Here is a 21,954-nt window from a genome sequence, read left to right on the forward strand (position 1 = left end):
TATAACTGTAATAATTCAACTGTAAACCTAAAAATTTACAGCCAAATTTGAAAGAGATGCATCCTACCTCAGGAAAACGTTATTGAATATGTCAATTGTGTTGTAATGATATGCTTCTTCTAAGTATGTTGTTATTAAATAAATCATTTTTAAAAATAAAAAAAAATTCTCAAAGAATTAATAAAAATACCATATTTTAAAAGGAAAAAAAAAAAAAGTTCAGAAAGTGAAACATCAGATGGGGGGACACTACTATGCCGTACATTTAGGGATTTAAAACAATATAAAAGCTAGGCTTAAAGATGTAAAGCGTAGCTTCCACTCCTCCTCCAGCCACCTCTGCCATAATGGGACTCTTGCCCCTTTGGAACTGTAAGGTCAAATAAGTTCTTCCTTCTACCAATTGCTTTGGTCAGTGTTTCTATCACAGCAACAGAAAAGTAACTAATACACTAATTGGTGATGGAAAATGGGCTGTTGGCTGTGAAGAATCTGACCATGTGGGGTTTTGGAAGAATGTGGAAGACTGGAAGCTTGGACTAGAAAAGTAGTTGATTGCTGTAAGGAGAGCTTAACAGGTGATTCTAGTAGAAGCCTAGAAGAAAGTAGTGCTGAGAACAATGTAGTTCCAGAGGGAAATAAGGACTTAAGTAGCAATTGGGATATTTTGGCAGAGTTTGGCTGGAGTCTGCCCTCAGCCAAAAAGCTTGCTTGAGGCTAAGTTGAAAAGTTACGGACTGAAGAAATACCAAGACAGCATAATGTAGAAAAGATGGCATGGCTATTAATGGTGAATATTATACAGACTTACAGTGAAAAATAGCAAATAGGGCAGAAAAAAATATAGAATGTACAGTATGGATTGAAAAAGCACTAGGAAGATTAATGTTGGAGCCCAGGTATGTGCTGGAGAGAATCCCTTGGATAAGGAGATTAAAGTTATTGAGAGGCCTAGAGATTTGTACTTAAACAATAGAGAGAGTGCCTCCAGGGCAAGACCATACCTAGTTAAGCCTCCAACTTGTGAAAGGAAAATGCTTTGGGGGTCACTGAAGAGAAAAGCTTCTAAACTGGATAAAGCAGGCTGGAGTCCATCCCAAACTTGCGGCTCAAATAAGCTCTTCTTTATATATATATAAAGACATGGTGGCACACGCCATGAGTAATTCCAGCACTCAGGTGGCTGGGACAGGAATATCAAGAGTAGGGTTAGAGGTCAGCCTAGGCTATATAGTGAGACCCTTTCTAAAAAAAAAAAAAAAAAAAAAAAAATCCCCAAAATAAAAATAAAATAATAAAGCAATACAAATGTTCTATCTCACAATTCTCTTGAGTCAGAAGTCTGTAAGTGTAAATGGTCTGAGGCTTCACCATGCAGGAATCAAACCATCAGCCAGGGCTGCATTTAACTAAGAGTTGAAGTCCTTTTCAAAGTTCACTAGTTGTTTTCAGAATTCAGTTTCTTGTAGCTGTAGGTCTGAAGTCTCTACTATCTGTTGGCTGTCAGTTCTCAGTGATGGCCCTCAACTCTCGCCTCGGCCCATCTACAACACAGCTGTGCTCCTTCAGTGCTTTGAAGACATTAGAGGCTTCCATATGAATCTCTGACTTCTGACAAGAACCTGTCTGTTTAGGGAAGGCCCACCTGCAATAACTTCCTTACTTTAAAGTCAACTGATAAGGAGTTAACATCTGAAGAGGTCTTCACAGAAACACCTAGACTAGTGTTTGAATAACAGGAAGGTGTGGCACTAGGGTATGAGAATCTAGGGACATTAGAATTGTGTCTACCAAACCAGGTAGGTAGCAGTACCACCTTCCTTCCCGCTCAGGAAAACATTCAATTCACACTTCTTCCCCTACCATCTTGAGAACCACTAACATGTGTGAAAACTGTTTATTCGGGTTTAAAATATATATATTTATACCTTTTTCCAAATACAAAAATAATACTTATTGAAAGAAAATCTCAACTAATACAGAGGTATCTTATAAAGATGTGAAAACCACATCCAATCCCACTATAGCACTAGAATCATTGTTATACTCAGCACAGACCCAACCAAATCTTTTTCAACATATTTACTAATTATGTATGTAAGTATATACACGTTTGTATCATTCTTTCTTATTTATAATACACACCAATTTCCCCTTATTTGAATTTATATATGTGTGTGAATGCAAGTACACCTGCGCCACAGTGCGTGTATGGAGGTCAGAGGACGACCTTGAGTACCAGTTCTCACCTTCCACTTCTCTGCCAACAGGGCTCTTGTTTATTTTCTGCTGCATACACCAGGCTCACTGGCCCATGAGGCTCTGGGGTTCTCTGTTCCCTTCTCCCATCTCTCTGTAGGACTGCTAGGATTACAGGTGAATGTGTGCTACCACGTCCATCTTCATGTAGGTTCTAGAGATTTGAGCTTAGGTCCCTATGCTTGTGCTGCAAGTGCATGTGGCAGTTAGAGGACAACTTGTGGGAGTACTTTATCTCCTTCCACCACGTGCTTCCCAGGGATAAAACTCAGGTCATCAGGCTTGGTGGCAAGTGCCACTGACCAATCTTATAGTCCTAAAATAAACCTTTCAGGTTAACACAAAGAAGTGGACTTCATCATGGCATCATTATGTTCCATTGCACTTTGTTCTTATTCAATCCCTCCCACACACCCTTCTTCGTGCCTCCTCCCCAAGACTATCTTGTCTAATAGATAAAACACAGCAAGTAACCTTTGGATCCATTCATTAACCATTTTGTACCAGGAGCCATTCCAAGTGTTGAATATTGGGCCCATCGATAGTGCTACATAGGTAGGCCACATTTACTTAACAAGTGCACACTTTGTTAAATATATTATCAACCCATGTGTATTTTTGTAGGATTCTTAGATGTAATTTGAATTGTTTTGTCAAAAAAAAAAACCTGCTTAATTTTCTCACAAAAAGTTTCTAATATGGGCTAGAGAGATGGGTTAGTGGGTGTTGTACTTGCCACACCGGGTTGAGGACTGGAGTTTGGATTCTCAGAACCCATGTAAAAGCCAGTGGGTGGCCTTTAATCCCAACCAAGGGAGGTGGAGACAGGGGGTCTGTGGAACAAACTGGCTAATCAGACGAGCAGAAACAGAGAGACCCAGGGTCAGGAGAGATCCTGCCTCATAGGTCAAGAATGATCAAGGAAGGCACCTGATGTCAACTTTGGGCCAACACAAGCAGTTGTACATCACACACCCACACACCCACATGCAAACAGGCATACATATACATGCACACACACATACATATAAAAAAGTTTACAGTAATATACACATCTAATAATGGGACTGTTTATGGTATAATCAGTCTTGCACAAACTTAAAATATTGTACTTTTATTTGCATTTTCATTATTTCTTTCCATTTATAGTTCTCTCAACAAAATCTCTTAGTTCATCTAAATTTGACAGACAAGACACAAACTTCTTCATTCTAAGACCACAAAAGATAAACAGCTGAAATGATTGCATCCAACTATGCAAAAATAGCTTCAGGAAAGTTGTGTTTGCCACGTGAAGTCTCTATAATGTTTAAGATAGCTGGCATACAGGAAGGTGCTATGCACACTACTGGGGGAGAAAAGGAACCAACAGTCTCACTCAGCTGTGGACACTGATAGCTATAGCAAACAAGTGGCCTGCCAGGAAATGCATCGTTATGATTGTGGCATAAATGTTATGGAAGTAAGCAATTGCTTTCTGGTTGGATTTAAGGCCTACTCAACAAGATGGAACTCATGCCTGGTACTGTTAACTGGACCGAGAACCCAAAGCTGGGAAGGCCCTAGGGGAGAACCTACTGCCATTATCTTGCTAAATGGATATAGTATTAAACGCTCCCTAAATACTTATTTTTATACTCATAGATTAATACAGGGCTTGGTCCTCCTCAGAGTAGCTTTTTTTTTTTTTCAGTAGATGGTAATTAATACAGATTCAAGATGCAGAGAATAAGAGACTATAGTGTGCAGTGTGCTCAGCCCTAACTGGAATGTCTGTATCACACCCTCTCCCTCTATGGTTCAGGGATCATCGTGGAAGAGGGGGAGCATACAGGCCTTATGAGCCAGAAGTAGTGGGGGACTGCTGCAAGATAGTGTTTTCCAGATATGACAGGGCCATGGGTGGTGGGATGTGTCCTGCCAAGTATACAGATCAAATCTGTGTGCTGGTATGAAGAAGTGGGATTTCCTGCCTACTCCCAATTGCCAGAATCTTCTCAGTAAATGTGACTTGTGCTAAGTGGCAGTACCATTCATTTGGGTTAAAACCTGGATCAGTGGATATGGGTAAAGAACTGGTGGACACTGATTGATGAGCAGTACCTGAGCTGGTTGATGTCATTTTCTCTGGCTTGCTCAGCTGCTCTGCTGGAGGAAGAAGCAAAGCACCCAATCAGAGCTGATCCATACTGGGATTTGAGAGCTTGTAAGAGAACCTGATTTTCTAACAACACTGTTAGAGGGCTGTTCAACTGGAGAATGAATGAATGATGAGCTAAGAACATCACGAGGATATTGATAAATTGATAACAGTAATCACCTCAGGATCAAAATAGGAAACTATGAGCCCAGAACACCAAAACTCACTCTTAGTTAAAACCATTAACATCACAAACCACTCAAGGATTTCATTAAAGCATAGAAGAAGTTTATTGAGAATAATACAAACATGCTGAGAATACAAAGTCTCTAGGTGTTACCGAAAAGAGGAGGAGGAAAACCAAGGAACACTTACACATAAATTACTGTACAGGCGAGCATGGCACACACAACAGCAAGAGCCAGAGAGGACAGAGGACTTAAATATCTGCCTACGCTGGAGCTGGAGAGATGGCTCAGCAGTTAAGAACAGTGGATTTTCTTGCAGAAGACCCGGGTTCGAATCCCAGCACCCACATGGCAGCTAACAACTGTCTGTAACTCCAGTTCCAGGGGCTCTGACGGCCTCTTCTGTCCTCCATGGGCATTGCACGACATGGGCGCACTTATATGGGCACACTTACCTACATGTAGGCAATACAATCATACACATAAAATAATTTTTTTAAAAACTGCCTCTGCTTTATCTTGTATTCATAAAGTTCAGCTTCTGCTAGGTCTGGTGATTGTAAAAAATTTTAATGGATCCATCCTAATAGAATGCCATATTTAACTTCAAAGATAAGAGTACCAGAAAGAACATAAACTTTTGTTCTTTCTCCCACTCTCTCTTTTTCATGGTTCTTTTGAGAGAATCTCACCACATAGCCCTGGCAGAGCTTGAACTCTTGCTCATCCTGCTTCTAGGATTACAGGTGTGTGCCACTACACCTGGCATCCTGTTTCTTGTGGAAAGCTGAATTTACTTTCTATATGTTTACTATATAAAACTGCACTGATTACCTGTTTAAGAAATGGCTTTGGTCATTTAGGTTAAAATCATCATGGCGCCATGTGTAGAACTTACCATCTTCGACCTCAGTAGCTTCATTTTTCAACTCTATTACAAGAGGCATCAATTCGCTTGCTTTTCAGAGATTACTGAAACCCTGGCCTTTGCTCTCTCCTCACACAAACTGATTCTACAAGAGGAGGCAAAGCATGATTCCTTTTTAAAATTTATTATTTTTTTTAAATTGTATGTGTCTAGGTAGGAATATGTGCATGTGAGTGCAAGAGCCCACAGAGGCCAGAGGCATAGGATTCCCCCAGAGCCCTAAAGCTAGAATTACAAGCAGTTGTGAGCCTCCTGATGTGGGTGCTGGGAACACAACTAAGATCCTCAGGAAGAGCAAAAAGCACTCTTGACCACTGATCTATTTCTCCAGCCCTCAAAGCATGATTCATTACCACTAATAGTGAACATGTATTGAATCCTTCAAGATGTAGGGTACCTTCTCATATATTATCTCATTTGGTCCCCCTAATAGCACTGTGAGGTAGCAATTATCCTCAGAGAGGAGACTAATTATGACGGTTAATATTGTTAATATTGTGAATTCAACAAGATCTAGAATCACAAAGGAGATAGAGAGAGAGAGAGGGAGGGACAGAGAGAATGAAGAGAACAAACAGCTATGCACTTGCATCTGGGTGAACTTGTGAGGGATTTTCTAGATTAGGTTGACCAGGGTAGGAAGACCAAGTCTGATCTGTGCAGCACCCTTCCATGCACCAGGGTCCCAAGCACCAGCATTCATCCTTCTCTTCTTCCTGACTGCAGATGCAATGGGACCACTGCCTCATGCTCCTGCCACCACAACAGACTGTGCTCTCAAACTGTGAGCCAAATAAACCCTTCCTTCCTTATGTTTTATGTTGCTTTTGACAGGAATTCTGTCACAGCAATGAGAAAGGTAACTCCTACACTACCCCACCATAGCTACTATAAAGAACTGTTAGGCCTGGGGAAATGAATGCTCTAGGTAGAATACAACCACAATGAATATCCAGATCAACCCTTTGGGTAAGGACCTCGGGAGTGGAAGTTACAAAAGCATCAGAATGAAATGACTTTTCTCTAGGGCAGTGTAATGCTGAAGCAGGAATTTAAGCCTTGGGTGTGGTTGAAATAGATGGTTGTGAGGGGTGCTTACTGACTCTGAACCCACCACCCTTCTTCCACTGTATTCTCTATTTCTTTCAACTCATTTTAACACATTTAGCACAATAGGAATTTGGTTCTTCAACTGTGCCAGTCTCAAACCACATCTCCAACGCCATGGTTGACGGCACAAATTATTCAAAGTTCTGTTAATGTAGTACAGACAGCAAACACAAATGAACACTCTCCCAGTACTTGGCAGGCTGAGGCAGGAGGATTTCAGCCTGGAGTGGAGAGAGAAGACAGACGGGAGGTGGGGGAGAGCTATTTAGGGAGACTTGGTGGGTAATATGAACGAATCTGGGTCTTTGACTTTAAAGTTTCGCAGAAGAGCAAATTTACACTCTTGCTATACCAAGGCTCTGCAACTATGTGTTTCCATCCTCCTAACATCACAAAGTAGGTGCCACTGTTATGACATTTTAATAAAGGGAGGTAAGTAACGTGAGAATATTCGAAGACCTCATCTCCAAGGAATGTGGGTGCTACAAAGGAGCCAGTTAATTAAACCCTGTTTGTGGGCGTTGAGGAAGGTTTGAAGCAAGACGGGGATCAGAACCCCTCTTTCTACACCGCGGGGAGGGTCACCGACTCCCCACCTGGGCCGCTGGCTAAAGTGCAGACTCCCTGGGTACCACCGGCAGCTGTGTGGGCAGGGCCCGCGCGCGGAAGTTTCTGTTACGGACCCCGGGGTCCACACCCGCTCTCCGCCCTTTCTGTTTCCCCGGCCTTCCTTCCTGGGGCCTGCGATCGCTCCAGGACCCGCCTCAGTTTCCCCGCGTGGGTGCAAGGCGCAGCCGGGGGACCCGCGCGCGTCACCCGCTTGGCTCACAGAGGCCTCGGGACGCCCGGCCCCGCGGGTCCCGCCCGCGTAGCGCCCGGATCGGCCACTGGCGGCCGCCTACCCTCGCAGATCTGTTCCCACAGGTTCTTGCCGGGCGGCTCCGCCACCTGCCCGGGCGACACGGGCCTCTCGGGGGACACGGCGGGCACGGGACTGCGCGTGGTGACCGACAAATCCACCGAACCGCCCGCCCCCTCGGGGGGCATGCTGCGGCTGGACGCCTGACCCAGCGCCGCCATGGACGCGATCTCCACGGCAACCGCGCGCCCGCGACCCGGAAGGAGACGGCCCTCGCGGGAACGGGCCCGGAGCTCCAAGTTGACTTCCGGGTCGCGGCAGAGCAGCGTCTCACGTGGAGGCCGGAAGGCTTGGTCTGTGGGTGCATCAGGTGAGAGCGGCGGCGCGGTGGGGCCGCCAAGTCAGGACAGGAAGGACAACGACCGGTCACCACAGACCCGCCCGCAGCTCTGGGGGCGCCCCGTGCCGCCTCCCGAGTTCTACCGGCCTGGGAACGCCGCGTGAGCCTGGTTGTGGGCTGCTTGGGGCCCTGCCAGCAGCCTGCGGTGGGTGAGCGCTGCACAGGGGCTCAAGGCCTCCGGGCCGGGTTCGAATCCCCGTTCTGCCACTTGCTGGCTTGGAGACCCAGCACGCGTGAATTAACGTCGCCACGACCTGTGCGGTTTGATGGTCACAGCAATCCCAAACGAGGCTACCGCAGGAATTGAAGAGCGCTTTTGTGCTCCGTAAGCCTCGGGATGCTGAGGCAAGAGGATCGTGAGTTGCAGGCCTGTCTGGGCTGCCTTAGTGAGACTTTGTCTCAAAAGCAAAGCTCTTTTGAAGAAAGCATTTGAGTTTATAGGTGATGCGCTGTAAGGTTCATTTCTCCCTTGGTTCTTGGCAAGAGTACGGTATCTGTGGGATGGGGGTAGGGGTCACAGGACTGCAGAGGAGGATGTTACAGGGGGTTGAATCGCAGAGATGGGAGGAAGTGAGTAAAGCTGGCTTGTTTATTGGCACCGCCTAGGGCTTATTTGACTCCACCCTCTAAGGGCTGGTATTTTCCTCTCCTCTTCCAGTCCCTCTTCCTCAGCCCACCTCTTTAAAAGTCTGTATGCCTTGAGGTTCTGTCTCAGGCTCATCCTTTTTAGTCCTGTTGATGCCATCTATGTTGGACACAGTCACTCATAGCCACGCAGACTCATAGCTACCTGTTCAGTGAAAATTACTTGGGTGCCTGAAGGCATCGGCCCAAGCCTGCCCATTTCTTGCTACCCAGTCAGTCAGCTTTCTCTTTCTGTGCCTTGGGTGACACTACCATCTATTTGTTGCCCAACTTGGAATGCCCTATTTACAGACATTTTCTTGACAACTGGTAGGGGAGGTCATGTGATCTTCCTCACCCTGAGCTTAACCACCCTCGTTCTTTTTTTTTTTTTTTTTTTTTTTTTGAGGGGGAGGGGTGTGGAGCCAGTCTTGCTATCTAACCGTGGCTGGTGAAGAACTTGATAAGTAGACCCAGCTGTCCTCTAACTTGTGGTAGGGCAATTCCCCTTGCCTCTGCCTCTCCAAATACTGGGATTACAGGCATGCCACCATGCTCTTCCTCTTGTCACCTGCATCGTCTTATACTTTTCCCAACCCACCTGCCTTTTGATGCCTGGTGTTTTGTCTTATTCCATTTCTGTATCTCTAGTATTTGTTTGAATATTGAGCACCTGATGCATGCCAGCCACTGATCTATCTCTGGGAATACACCAGGAAACCTGGCAGACGGAGATGAATGGATGGGTTTAGATATCCACAGGGTTCTCCGTGTGCCCCTAGCTCTTTGAAGCTGCTAAGAATGAGCTGAGGCCAGTGTGGACCCTGTGAGCTCTGAGGCCAAGGTGTGTTACGTTGCAAGGTGGAGGAACACTGCCACCCGCAGAACCTCCTGTGCTTTGTTTCTAGATTTCCTGAAGTTGCTCATGTTCTGTAGCCCAGGAAGCAGTAGGAACCCAGCTGGAGACAACTGAAATGAGGGTCCAGCTGGAAGCAGAAATATATAAAGGACCCCAGCCCCCATCATAAGTGCCTACATGCCTGAGAAAAGCCAGGCCGTGGAGGTTGCTATGTATTACTGTCATTCATTAAATGTTAGCAGTTAATTTGACATTTAAAAGGCAGTGAGACAGGCCTATAGACTGGAGGCAGCTCTCAAATTGAACAACTTCTGGTTCCGCCTTTCTGTATGGATGGGGAAACTGAGGCACAAAGAAGCCAAGGGTGTATGAAACGAGTATGTCAGAGCTACTCATTTGACTGAAGTGTTTAGAGGCCTAGCTGGGACTTTTCCTCACTATGCCATTGTTTAGGCAGCTAGGATGCTATAAGTTGGGGGACAAGGTTTGTTTCCAGACCCAGAGCAGGAGTACTCTTAAGGTGAGTCAGAGGAAGGGATTCATTATGCCTGGTTACTACAGCTGGTGGGAATCTGCAAGAGTTCTTGGGATTTCCGTCTGCTTCATCTGCTGTGAGGGAAGCAGGGGAGGTCAGCAGCCAGGCTGGTGTCTGGCTTAGTTGCAGTTGTATCCCACAGTGGCTGGCTTAGGTAGCCGCTTGGTAAGTATCTATTAAATTTAGATCTGGAGGTTTCAGGAAGATGGTAAAAAAGTATCCCTGGCCCTTACTGTATCCACCATCCCTTTGAAGATGGGTGTGCTATTTTCCACGCAAAAGAGGAAACAGGCTCAGGGAGGTTAGGTGATAGATTCAAAGGAAGTGAACAGTTTGGATTTGAACTCATGGCTATCAGGATTTAAACTTCTGCCATTTGATTGGCTTTCCCTTTCCTCCAAAGGAATCAGGATCATTTTCTCCATCCCTCAGCATTTAACATTTTATGTGTCTTAGTGTTTTGCTTGCATGATTAAGTACGTCCATGTTGTGCAATGCCTGTGAAGGTCAGAAGGGCATCGGATCCCCTGGAACTGGAGTTCCAGAAGGTTGTTTGCCTCCATGTGGGTGCTGGGAACCAAACACATATCCTCTGTGAGAGCAGCCAATGCCCTTAACTGCTGAGAGCAGCCAATGCCCTTAACTGCTGAGCCAGCGTTCAACATTTCAAACCACCCCACTCCCAGGAAAACATTTTGGGGAACATAGGGGACCACATCCCAGGACTGGGTATGGGTGTGGTGATAAATTGCACTGTTATTTTCTTTCTCATTTTAGGAATGGTCACCAAGACTCAGAAAGTAGAGCTGGACCTAAGTCTCCCAGAGAAGAAGAAGAAGAGGAAAAAGAAGGTGGTGGTTGCAGTGATCAAAGACCCAGAGACTCAGTACTCTGTGTTAAACAGTAATGATTGTTTTGTGGATGTTTCTCTGCCGAGGGCCACATCCCTCTCGAATGATATGGGTAAAGAGCAGGTCCCTGAGATGCCACTGAGCAAGAAGAAGAAGAAGAAGAAGGGCCATGGCACCCTTTTTGAGGAGCCTGAGCCCATGACATGGGCTGGACAGACAAAGTCACCCAGCCCTAGGAGGCAGGCCCTCAACCACTTGGAATGCCTTAGCGGAGAGAAGAAAAAGAATAGGATGTCCTTACCACAAGCTACCCAAGGCTTGGGAGCGAAAGCATACCCAAAGCAGGGTGAGGAGGTAAGCAAAGCTGGTAAGAAGCTCAAAAAACATAAGGAGAAAAAGATTCCAGATGCTGCAACCCCTTCTTCCCAGGACTCTTGGCTCTGTGAGGCTGGAGATGCTCTATACCCATGCTCAAGGGAGTCAGAGGCTGAGGTGCAAGCAGCTTTGGGGCAGAAACGGAAGCAGGGGAGCCCCAGAAAGCACAGCATGAAGAAGAAGAAGAAAACCCACCCGGAGGGAGATGCCCTCCCGGTCCACTCCAAGCCCGCCAGGTACGTGGAGAACAGCCCAAAGAAAGGAAGCAAGAAGAAGCCAGTCAAAGATGAAGTTCTGGAATACACCCCAGTAGACAGCCGGGAGGCCTCAGGGAAGAAGAAAGGGAAATCCAAGAAAAAAGTTGAAGAGCTAGTTGGTGAGGGGCCGGCTGTGAAAAGGAAGAAGAAGAAGAAGAAGAGAGAGAGTGGAGCGACAGACAATTCCTGGGAGCAGGAGAAGGAGGAGGTAGTAGGTTTTCCTTCAGAAGTGGATTCTTCGGGGAATATGGGTGGGGTCAGCATGGGCGATTGTGCTTTTAGCTGCCAGAATCCTGGGGCCGGGGGTGGTTATTGACACATACTGGAAAGGATAGGAGTTGGCTACCAAGATACAGCTTGATCCAGGGCTTTCTGTAGTATCACCAGTACAGGTCGTCACTATCTCTGTACTCAAGATTCTAAGTGAATGGGGATCAGTTTCCCAGATGAATGGCTTGTGTTTTGAACACACTTTCCACTTGCTGTCCAAATCTCAGGTGCCCAGTGTCTAGCTGCTGAAACTGCTGCAGTTCTCCACACACAATGTAGGAACCACATGTGCCTGGTGCTCGGCCCTTTGCTTACATTAACCTGTTTCATTCTCCCACCGGTATGGTGAGGAAGCTGCTCTGGCCCTCCCCAGTTCACATAAGGAAACTGAGGCTCCAGAGAGTTGGAAGACCTTGTTTGAGGCCACCCAGCTGGATAGAAGTGGAGTTGAACTCAAACCCAGGCAGTGTGGCTTCTGGCTTGGAAGGTCCCTTCTCAGAGCTCCAAAAAGCCAGTGTCACGGGAGCCCAAGAAATGAGCGTTGTCCTTGAGAGCAGTCCTACCTTCTACTCTTGACTGCCAGCTGTTAGGGTGACCTCAGGCTGGTCATTGCCTGAGGGGGAGGCCTCAGGGGAGGCCTAATGTCTTTTTATTACATTTATTTGTATGTGGAGGTCAGAGGGTAACTGTGGGAGTAAGTTCTCTGCTTCTGCCTATGTGGGTCCAGGGACTCAAACTCGGTTCATCTCACCAGCTCCACTGTTTTCTGTTCAGAAACTCCCTATGTCAGGATTGCTTCTAATTCAGTTTGAAAGAAAGAACAAACCTTACTGCTTTAAAAAGCCAGGTTCAGGATTGGGGAGATTGCTCAGTGGGTAAGAGTGAGGACCTGAGTTCAAATCCACAGCACCCATGTAAAAATCTGGGTGTGACTGCACATACCTATAACCCTAGCATTAGGGGTGAAAACAGGCAGGTCCCAAGAGGTCGCTGGCCAGCTTCCAATCCAGTGGGAGACCCTCAGGGAAATAAGGCAGAGGAAGACACCATGTGGCCTTCACACGTGTAAAGGGGGCACATGTACCTACACACATGTATGAAGCACACAGAAAACTTGGTGTGGAGGAGCCTACGGGTTTGAAGCCAGTTCCCTTTTGATTCTAGAACCTCTTCCCCCAAATATGTCCCCACTGCCTCACATCTTCTAGAACAGCCCAAACAGTTTGCTGAGTCTGCTATGCACGCAGGCCAGGATGAGTGGTAGAGGAAAGAAAGCCATCCCCAGTTCATCTCAGGCACACACACATGCATCACTCTAGGGCCAAGCACAGCATCTCACAGTTACAGAGTGCCCCTGGGTAAACAGGGTTGAGATCCGTGTGAGGGCATTGGGCCCAGAGATGTCAAAGCCCAGGTGGGAGGACCGTGTGGCCTCTGGCACTGGGGCCAAAAATGGACTTATAGGGGCCATACCAACCTGGATTTGCCCAAGAACATGGTGGGAACCTTGGGGATTTGGGAAAGTAGCTGACAAGACTTGATTGAGGCATTAGCTCACTTGAGCTGAGAGGGCAGTGGGCTGGTAGTCGGGGGCAGGAAGCACTGTTGGGGGCAGGAAGCATGGTGGCCACCAGGATTGGGTGGCATCACAGAGAAGATAGCTGGATGGGGCTGGGTGGTCTGTTTGCTGGCAGGTCTCCCAAGCCACCTCAACATGCCCTGGCCCTGGCAGTCCTCTGCTGCCAGCTGGGCAGTTGGCCTCATCCTGCTAGTGTCACCGTGGGAGGTCAGGTAGGAAAGGTTGCACACCAAGCACTGAATCAAGAGACCTGGATTAGAGTCAGCCCTGTCCCTGAGCTGTAGGGTGACCTGGTGGTAGTCCCTTTACCTCTCTAAGCCTCAGTTTCTCTATCAGATGCTTAATGCCACCGTTTGCTGTAGAGATGTGTGGAAGAGAGTGGGCAGGTGGACTGAGGTAGTGTCAGGTCAACAGGGCCTTCCTGAACCTGACTGCTGGGGCTAGAGCCATTCATGGCTTGCTTGAGCCTTCGCCTTATATGCCCTCTCTGCAGGAGTCGGACACAGACTTGGAGGTGGTTCTGGAAAAGAAAGGCAACATGGACGAGGCCCACATAGATCAGGTACAACCCAGCCTGCCCCGTGCCCCACCACCCCCTTGTCACCTCAGAAGCACACTTAACCACCCATCAGACCACCAAGGCCCTGGGCTCAAAGGGCCAGTGTCCCTGAAGGCCTCTTGGCCAGCCTTTGTAGCTCATCCCCACGAACAGGGAACTCATTCCGTCCTACATCTCAGCAAGGGGAATCCTAAAGCTGCCGTGGCCATTGCTGAGGGGCCTGACTGGGCTTGGCTGGCCATTCCATGTAGCGTACTGCAGGGCATCAAGAAGATAAGTTCCCATAACCCTGTAGCTAGGGCAGGCACACACACTCAACCACACCTATGGGGTGTCTTCCCTCAGGCTAGTTCAGGAGCTTGAGAGAGAAGTGTCTTGTAGACCAGCTTCTGCTCTGTCAATGCCTAGATCTCCTGCAAATGTGTCCTCCATAGGAACGGGACTTGGTGAAACTGGTATTTTCATGTGCCTATACCCTAGGGCCTGGCAGGACCGAGGGGCAGCTGCAGAGGCCTGGTGTCGATTTCTGCTTCACTGGGCTGCTGACCTTACTTTTGTGATTCAGCACAGACCTCACAGGCTGCTGTGGAGGCCAGGTGGAAGGCATGTTGGAAGGGGTCACAGGTTCAGAAGGCAGCTGGTCCTCACGCGTCCTTCTGCTGAGGCTGCAGTGTGACAAGGATGAACCACTCTGCCTCCTGGTCAGCATTACCCAGGGAGCGAAAGGGAAATGGAGGTAGTGTTTAGAAGTAGGTAGAGTCTGAGGAGAGCGACCCAGAAGAGATGAAATGCTAAACCTGATGTGTGCTTGGGGAACCTTGCTCAGAGGAGGGTAACACAGTAAAGCCAAGAGGATCGGAGGAGTGATACTGCTAGAGCTGCTCGCCAGGGCCTGGCAGTAAGCACTGACCTCCAGACAACTCCTAACCTTGCAGGGTACAGGCCTGCTTTGCCCAGCAGGGTCACTGTGCAGAGGGGTCAGCCATAGGCCCCAGTTCTCCCAGGCCCTATCCCTTGGCTACTATTGGCTCTCCTTAGCCCCCAAGGACTCAGCCAGATGCTAGGCTCCTGAGGATTCACACCTGGCATTGGGTACAGAGCCCTTGCATTGTGGTTCTGTCTGCTAAATAAATGTAGTTTCTGAGAAGGTTCATCACCATTTAGGGTGACCTACTGACTGGGTCTCCCATTCTGTTTTTCCCCATTAATGCTAAAAATCCAGGAAGGTAACATATCGGAGAGGAAAAACACTCATCAGTGTTAACTCTTCTTGCCCTTCCAGAGTCTTCCCTTGTAATTTTATGTGTGTGACTGAAACAGGATTCATGCTGTGTGCACTGTTCTGTCCACTCACTGCTTCTGTCTTGGTGAATACACGTCTGTCCCGTCATCCTACTTGGCACCGTTCCCCTGGTTTTCTCCCCTCCAGCAGTCGCTGTAGATTTCATGGATGCAAAATAGAAGGTGGGGAGGGGAGGGGGAAATCAGTTGCATCTGAATCCTTGGGAAGACAGATAAGGCCTGGAAGCTTCCATATTGAACTGTGGATTGCTGCTGGTGCACCAGTGGAGGCCTTGAGCAACTGAGAGTGACTCATGTCTACTCTGGTGCCCACTGTTCCCTTGCAGGTGTTTCTGTTTCTTGGGGTTCCTGAAGAGTTCTTGTTGCAGATAAATAGTCTAGTGTTCAGAGGTTAGGTCAGTGTTACAAGGCCACACGGCTAGCCTTTGCCTTTCTAGAAAGCAGTGCCATTACCACAGAAGTTGACTACAGTACCCTTTACACAAGACAGGCCTTGGCATTGTGGTGTAAAGTTTCCAGTCAAATCACCATTACAAAATGCTCTGTTGGTAAGGCAGAAGCGCTTCTGTTACAAAATCTCTTCTCAAGAAATTGTGCCCAAGGCAATAAGTGAGGTGTATGTGTTTTCAGGGATTGCAGCCCTGGGAGTGAACTGTCACCCAGAGCATCCATGTTATCTATAGCCGAGGGAAGCTCATGACCGGCCACCTTACAGCCCCAGCCCCACCTCTGCCCTGGGTTTTAAGATCAAAAGAGAACTTCTGGGGCTCATTGGTTTCTTTCATCCTTCTGCCTAGGTGAGGCGGAAGGCCTTGCAAGAAGAGATTGATCGGGAGTCAGGCAAGACGGAAGCTTCAGAACCCAGGAAGTGGACGGTGGGTTCTCTGTGGTGGGCCTGGTGTTCAGAACCTGAGCTGCCCAGTCAGCTTGACACAAAGTTGGTCCTGAACCAGTTTCCTTCCCCCTGTAGGGGTGCTGGCCTTCATGCTAGGGAGGTGGCCAGTGAGATACACTGTCCAGACTTTGTCCTGTGGTGGATGATGGTGATACCTACATCATAGGGGGCCCTTTGTAGCACTGGGCAGTGCCCTTGAAGGGCTGCTTGGTGCATCCCTGGAGGCAGGAGTGGGTCAGACCCCTTAGGACTTAATTGGGAAATGTCCAGACCCTATTTGGAAATACAGAACAGGTGTAGGGGGTGAGGGCCATGGGGACAGCCACTGAGGTTAGCTGGCCTAGCCACAGCACTACCTCTTCACACCTTCACCTCAGCTGGCCATGACTCTGTGCTGGGTGTGGAGGCTTATGGGTCCCTTGTCATGCTCTATCTAGTGGTGGTGAGGCATAGGTGGTATGATGGTCCTGAGATACTATACTCGGTTAGAAGTGAGGCCGACTAGGGCAGGTGGTCTTTGTTCCAAGACCCTAATATGGTGGGGTCAGCCCTTAGAACACAGGGCAGTGGCAAGTGCTGGGTCCAAAGGTGGGAGAGGACCCAGAGTGGTCCTTTGCAAAGGCCATGCTGGTGACAAGGTAGCAGGAACAGGAGCTAATGTGCCATGCCAGACCAGTTCTGAGCCATGGTAGGGAGTTTATGTGGCACAGTGGCCATAGGAAGCCACTGCAGAGCACTGGTGCAGGAAGAGGAAGTGGATCAGAGAAAACTTTGCAATGTGTTTGGGAGGTATGGATTGGGGGAAAAGAAAGGAAGGGCCTCACTTGTAGGCAAAGCCAGTCTGCCTGCTCTGGCTTTAGCCTTCTGCTGAATAGACAACCTTGATTTGGATCAAAGACTCTGAGGTCAGTTACTGGCTCTGCCATGTGGCAGTGTGAGTCAGTTCTAGTTAGTTTTCTGTTGCTGTGATAAAAGACAGACCAAAACCAACCTGGGGGAGGAAAGAGTTTATTGCATCTTACACCAAGTGACAGTCCATCATTGAGGAGAGTTGGCAGGAACTACCATGGAGGAATGCTGCTTACTGGCTTGCTCCCCTGGCTTGCTCACTTTCCCTCTTTATACAGCCCAGGCCCTCCTGCATCAAATACCAGTTAAGAAAATGCTTCCCAGACATGGCAACAGGTCAATCTGATGGTGGAAATTCCTCAGCTGAGGTTCCCTCTTCCCAGGTGTCTCTAGTTTGTTGACAAATACTGACCAGCCCAGAATCTTACCCTTAGGGAACCTCAGTTTCCACTGTAAAATGGGGCTTCTATCATGGTCCCATGGGGAATGGACTGGATTTAAAAGTTTCCTGGGATTACTTACAGAAGTATGGGTGAGGGATTACTCATAGAGGATAGACTCAAAGACAGCTGCGTTGCCAAAAAGCCCACCCCAGCATGACTTGCAGGTAGCTGACAAGCAAGAGTCTCCTCAGTGGTCCTCAATGCCCACCTAACCTTAGGGAGGGAGGTCCATCTGGTCAGTTTCAGGCACTTCCTAAGACTTGGGAGTTTACTTCCTGAGTCTTTAGGAGCCTCCTTTTGGAACTTCGTGAGTCCTGCCAAGCTTCTCTCCTGGGATGAATTGTTTAAATTCAGAGGAAATCACTATACAAAGGGAGCAGAAGAGGTAGGAGAATCCCTGGAAGCTCACAGGCCAGCCTGCCATACCCAGTGGAATATCAGTAGACGTGTCTCACAGAAGGTTGAAGGCAAGGACAGACCCACAAGTTAGTCCTTTGACCTCCACAGGTGTGCAAAGCATGAGCATACCCTCATTCACATGTGTGCACACGCATCATATGCACATACCAAAGGGGGAAAAAGGTGAGGTGAGGTGCAGTATCATAAGGTAAGGTTGATGTGTGCCATGTTACAAAGTCAGGTGAAGTTACGTAGGAGATGAAGTGCTCTTACTGTCACCATGTGTTGGGAGAAAGAGAGTAAATTAGCCTGGTGTGTACTGATGGCACTTGCTGAAGTCAGTGGTGAGCTCTTGTGCCCAAGCTGGAATCCATCTTGATGTGTTTCCCTTGATTAAGCTGCAGGTCTCATTTCCTCATCCGTAACATGGAATAACCACATCTCTCAGGGCTCTCGTTAGGATGGTGAAACAGCCATTGATTGGCATACTGGCCATCTACCTGGAGCTCTCCCACTTAGATCAGCTGTGTCATTCTGTGGGGCTGAGAGGATTTGTATTCAAGGGAAATGATAGCTTTTTTTCTCTGCACAGGGAACCCAGTTTGGCCAGTGGGATACTGCTGGTTTTGAAAACGAGGAACAGAAACTGAAATTCTTGAAACTTATGGGTGGCTTTAAGCATCTGTCCCCCTCCTTCAGCCGGCCCCCCAGCATGACTGGAAGGCCCAATATGGCCCTAGACAAGAAGTCTGCGGACACACTGCAACAGAACCTGCAGCAGGACTATGACAGGGCCATGAGCTGGAAGTACAGCCGAGGGGCGGGCCTTGGCTTCTCCTCAGCTACAGATAAGATCTTCTATATTGACAGGAACGCCTCCAAGTCTATCAAGCTACAAGACTAAACTGTTGTCCAAACAGTCCAGATTGCGTTTCTTGATGATTTGTGCAGAGGAAAGCCATCTGGCAAGTTGTCTTGAATCAAATTAAGTTGTCTTGAATCAAATATCTTGCAAATATTGAGGACCACTCGCAATAGGAGGGACCGGTGGGTGGAGGCTGCTGTGTGTCAGGAGCCAGATTGAGTGACCAAAACCTGTTTTCTGTGTTAGGCCTTCCATCCCATTGGGTGGCACAGTGTGTTAAGTAATAGTTGCACACAGTTGAAGTTTTAGCATGTGCAGGGCCCATTCTAAATTGTCTTCCTTTGCATTAATGTATTTAAAAACAATTATGAAATGGGTGCTATTCTTACCCCATCTTACAGATGTGGCAACTCAAATTCAGGGATAAAGTAATAAAATTGTCCAGGGTTACCTACCACTAAGTGCCACCAAGGGTTCTTTTGTGCCTGAGCCCCAGTCATTACTCGGAAAACCCCTCTAGAGAATTTCAGCCAGAGTGACTTGATGGGGATCAGTGGATGAAGAAAACCAGCTTTGTGCCATGCCCTAATCTCAGGAAGTGGAGGTGATGCCACATGGGGAGTGGCAAGCTTGTTGCCCTTCCCCCATCAGGAGGCTGGTGTGCCAGGCAGATGTAACCTAGCTTCCCCTACTATGGGAGATGCATTTCTGAGCTGGCCTTGCCTTCCCAGCAGCTGTTCTTCCCTCTTCCGTGTTTCTGTGCATTGACTGGATCCTGAATGAGGTGTTTTAGACAGCAGGCAGTCCTGCAAGTGAAGCCATAGCAGATTCTCAGTGGTACGTTCTGTTTCTGTGACTACAACAAAGATGATCTCAGGCTATTTGTGTGGTGAGGCTAAATTTGAGGAGGCCTGTGGGATGGAGAGGAAGACATCTTGTCAACTACAGGTGCCCTCTCCTTCCTGGATGCCACAGCCAGCTTCAGAGTGCTCCAAGATAGAGACCCATATGGCACACAGCCACCTTTCCCTTCACCAGCCGACACTGAGGTTCAGGTAGGGACATTTTCCCATCACTTGCTCTAGCAACTCCCACAGACGTACCAGTGTGGGCAGGCCTGACCAATCTCCCAGGCACAGATCCTGGACAAGGACTCATCAAGGACATTCTTTCCTCCTGCTCTGTCCTCCACGTTAGCTTCATTAGGCTGGTGGGAAGGTGGCAGAAGCAACTCCAGGCCTCATATGAAGACCCTACAACATTCCAGAGAGGGAGAAAACCTTTTTGTGATCAAGGAAACTTCTAGAAGCCTTTCAGAAATGGACTCATTTATCGAGAGACCCAGGTTTGCTTCGTTCAGCAGGGAACCTTGCTTTCAGAGAGACTGGATCGGCGAGAGAGTAACTGGGACTTGTGATTTTCTTCACAACAAGCCGTTTATTCCAAAATTCAGAGGGTTTTTATACATTACAAGGAACTGGCAGTCACAAACAAAGATTTAGGGCACAAAGAATCAGGATATATATATTGCCTTTTAGTTGGCGCCAACCAGGATGCTTGAACTTTTACTCAAGGTTACCAATGCCTATCTGGTAATTTTTTGGCCACATTATTTCCTTCCTTAGGGCTAAAAGCATGGTAAGCCTTTAGCTCAGGAGTAAACCTTTAACCTGGCCTACTCTCTTAGCTAATGATAGTTATTTGTTCAGGACAGGGAGATGAGCTAAGGGCTGTTGACCAAGATGCTTTTCCACAGAGCAAGGAGCCTAAACTTGATGTGGTTGCTTTTCTCCAGCTAGCCCTGTAGTTTTCTGCAAGATGGATTATCAGTGCTGCTGTTTTCAGCCCCCCTCCCTTTAGCAGAGAACACATCCTGGGCTTAAAAAGTTTTTTAGTCTCATCTCACTCTAGGGCATGCCAGCCTGGTTTCCTACACTCATTCAGTTTTGTGTGACTATTCTTGCATCAGTCCCCTTAGGGAGATTCCCCTCAGGCCAGCTAGGGTGAGGCATCCACTATTGGGGGCATGCAGAGAGGCTGTGTCTGAAGGGCTCCCCTACCCCACCCCACTCTCCCTGCCCTAGTCCTGCAGGTGTGTCTCTAAGCAAAGACCTGTTGAAGCCACTGCTCTCAGAAGATGAACTTGGCCTTTCATGGATTCAGCCTTGAGATGAGTAACAGATCTCAGCAGGCAGAATTTTACATTTGAGTCAGCCTCCTAACAACCAGCTCCTGTGACAGGAACAAAGTTCTGGCCTTGTTCAACCCTAAGTCCAAGAGGGAATCAGCAATCTAACTGTTTCAACACAGTAGTTTTCTCTGTTGCCAAGAAGTCACGCTCCAGTTAGGGCGTGCCATAGCTCATCAGGAATTATGCATGGCCATCTCTAGGGTGGGAAATGATGGTTTATATCTTGTGCTACCCACGCCTTAGTAACTGATGGCTGTCATCTGATAGGGTTCAGGTCCAGGCGACCCCAGACCCAGAAACCATGAGGCCCCTAGGAGGAACTACCTACCAGCCACCTATAAGCTGACAGAAAAACTCCAGGAATTGGTGACCCCATGTATTGTGATCACCAGAGCATACTCCATAGGCTGACAGGTTTCCAAGCCCTGTAGCTGCAATGGGTTCCTGGAACCCTATAATTGTAAGAAACATTTTATAATAGATGTTTACCTCCATAAGTTTCACCAGGTACAGACCCCACGCCCTCCCTGAACAGCCCCAAACAGCAGAAAAATACTTTCAGCATTTTCCCTTTATAAGCTACCCCCCACCCCCCTAGTTTCATTCACTCCCAAGCTGAGTCCCAGCCCCCCCAACCCCAAAATAAACTCGCTTTGCCAGAGTCCTCTCTGTTTCTGTTTTACGGCGATTCCCGACCCCTGCCACCTTTTAATCTTAACAAAGTTACAAGGTTTGGATCTTTTCCTGCCCACTATACAAGGACTTGATTTTGTAACTCAGTGTTTCACGTGGGTGTTTAGCTTAGGTGCTCTGTTTGCTTCATGACACTGTTTTTTGCCTTTTGTACATAAGATTTTAAGTTTGTAAGCCAATAGTGTGCTGTAGCCTCAGAATGAACCCAGCCTTGTTTCTGGTGCTTACCAGTGTAGACCACCATCAGCAATCTGGTCTCCTGTTTTGAGACACTTACTGGTTTTGTTTCTGTTAACCAAGCTCCTGTCCTATCAACCCCTTCCTCCCAATGCCCCGTATCCTCCCCAGGACTCAGCAGGTCTTCTGTAGGACATCCCACATCTTGACTCTAGATAGTATATAGCCTGTCTCCAAGGCACTGAAGGTAGGATGTGGTATAGGAAGTCAGTGACCCAACACAGGCCTTAGTTGAACTCGGCTGTTTTCTCTAGCGCCCCCCCCCCCCCCCCCGGGTTCTGCCAGAG

General features: G+C 47.8%; 3 protein-coding genes across 10 annotated transcripts in view; 1 reads left to right on the forward strand and 2 right to left on the reverse strand.

Moving 5' to 3' along the window:
* Iqck (IQ motif containing K) overlaps positions 1-7,730 on the reverse strand; it is a 165,583-nt gene extending 157,853 nt beyond the window's left edge. For 3 of the 5 annotated variants that reach the window (XM_008843874.3, XM_029568693.1, XM_029568694.1), the window contains exons 1-2: positions 7,528-7,730; positions 4,363-4,407 (exon numbers count right to left, since the gene is read on the reverse strand). In XM_008843874.3, coding sequence (XP_008842096.1) covers positions 4,363-4,407; positions 7,528-7,705 — 223 coding nt within the window. In that variant the 5' untranslated portion in view covers positions 7,706-7,730. The remainder of the gene's footprint in view (positions 1-4,362; positions 4,408-7,527) is intronic. The other 2 variants (XM_029568692.1, XM_008843875.3) reach the window with 2 other exon arrangements.
* Knop1 (lysine rich nucleolar protein 1) lies at positions 7,704-19,003 on the forward strand. Of its 4 annotated transcripts, none has more exons than XM_008843870.3 (5): positions 7,704-7,854; positions 10,680-11,593; positions 13,728-13,796; positions 15,893-15,970; positions 18,274-19,003. In XM_008843870.3, the coding sequence occupies exons 1-5, from the start codon at positions 7,704-7,706 to the stop codon at positions 18,583-18,585; spliced, it is 1,524 nt and encodes a 507-aa protein (XP_008842092.1). In that variant the 3' UTR covers positions 18,586-19,003. The 4 variants fall into 4 exon arrangements, with proteins under 4 accessions (XP_008842092.1, XP_008842093.1, XP_008842095.1 ...); XM_008843873.3 differs by having other exon boundaries at positions 7,807-8,033; XM_008843872.3 differs by having other exon boundaries at positions 7,807-8,029.
* A 150-nt stretch (positions 19,004-19,153) lies between these two features.
* Positions 19,154-21,954, reverse strand: part of Vps35l (VPS35 endosomal protein sorting factor like) — a 126,849-nt gene continuing 124,048 nt past the window's right edge. The window contains exon 32 of the transcript XR_003851233.1: positions 19,154-19,799. The gene's annotated coding sequence lies outside the window, so the exon portion shown is untranslated. The remainder of the gene's footprint in view (positions 19,800-21,954) is intronic.

The sequence above is a fragment of the Nannospalax galili genome, unplaced genomic scaffold (genome assembly GCF_000622305.1).
Source record: "Nannospalax galili isolate Female #2095 unplaced genomic scaffold, S.galili_v1.0 scaffold381, whole genome shotgun sequence".
Lineage (NCBI taxonomy): Eukaryota > Metazoa > Chordata > Mammalia > Rodentia > Spalacidae > Nannospalax > Nannospalax galili.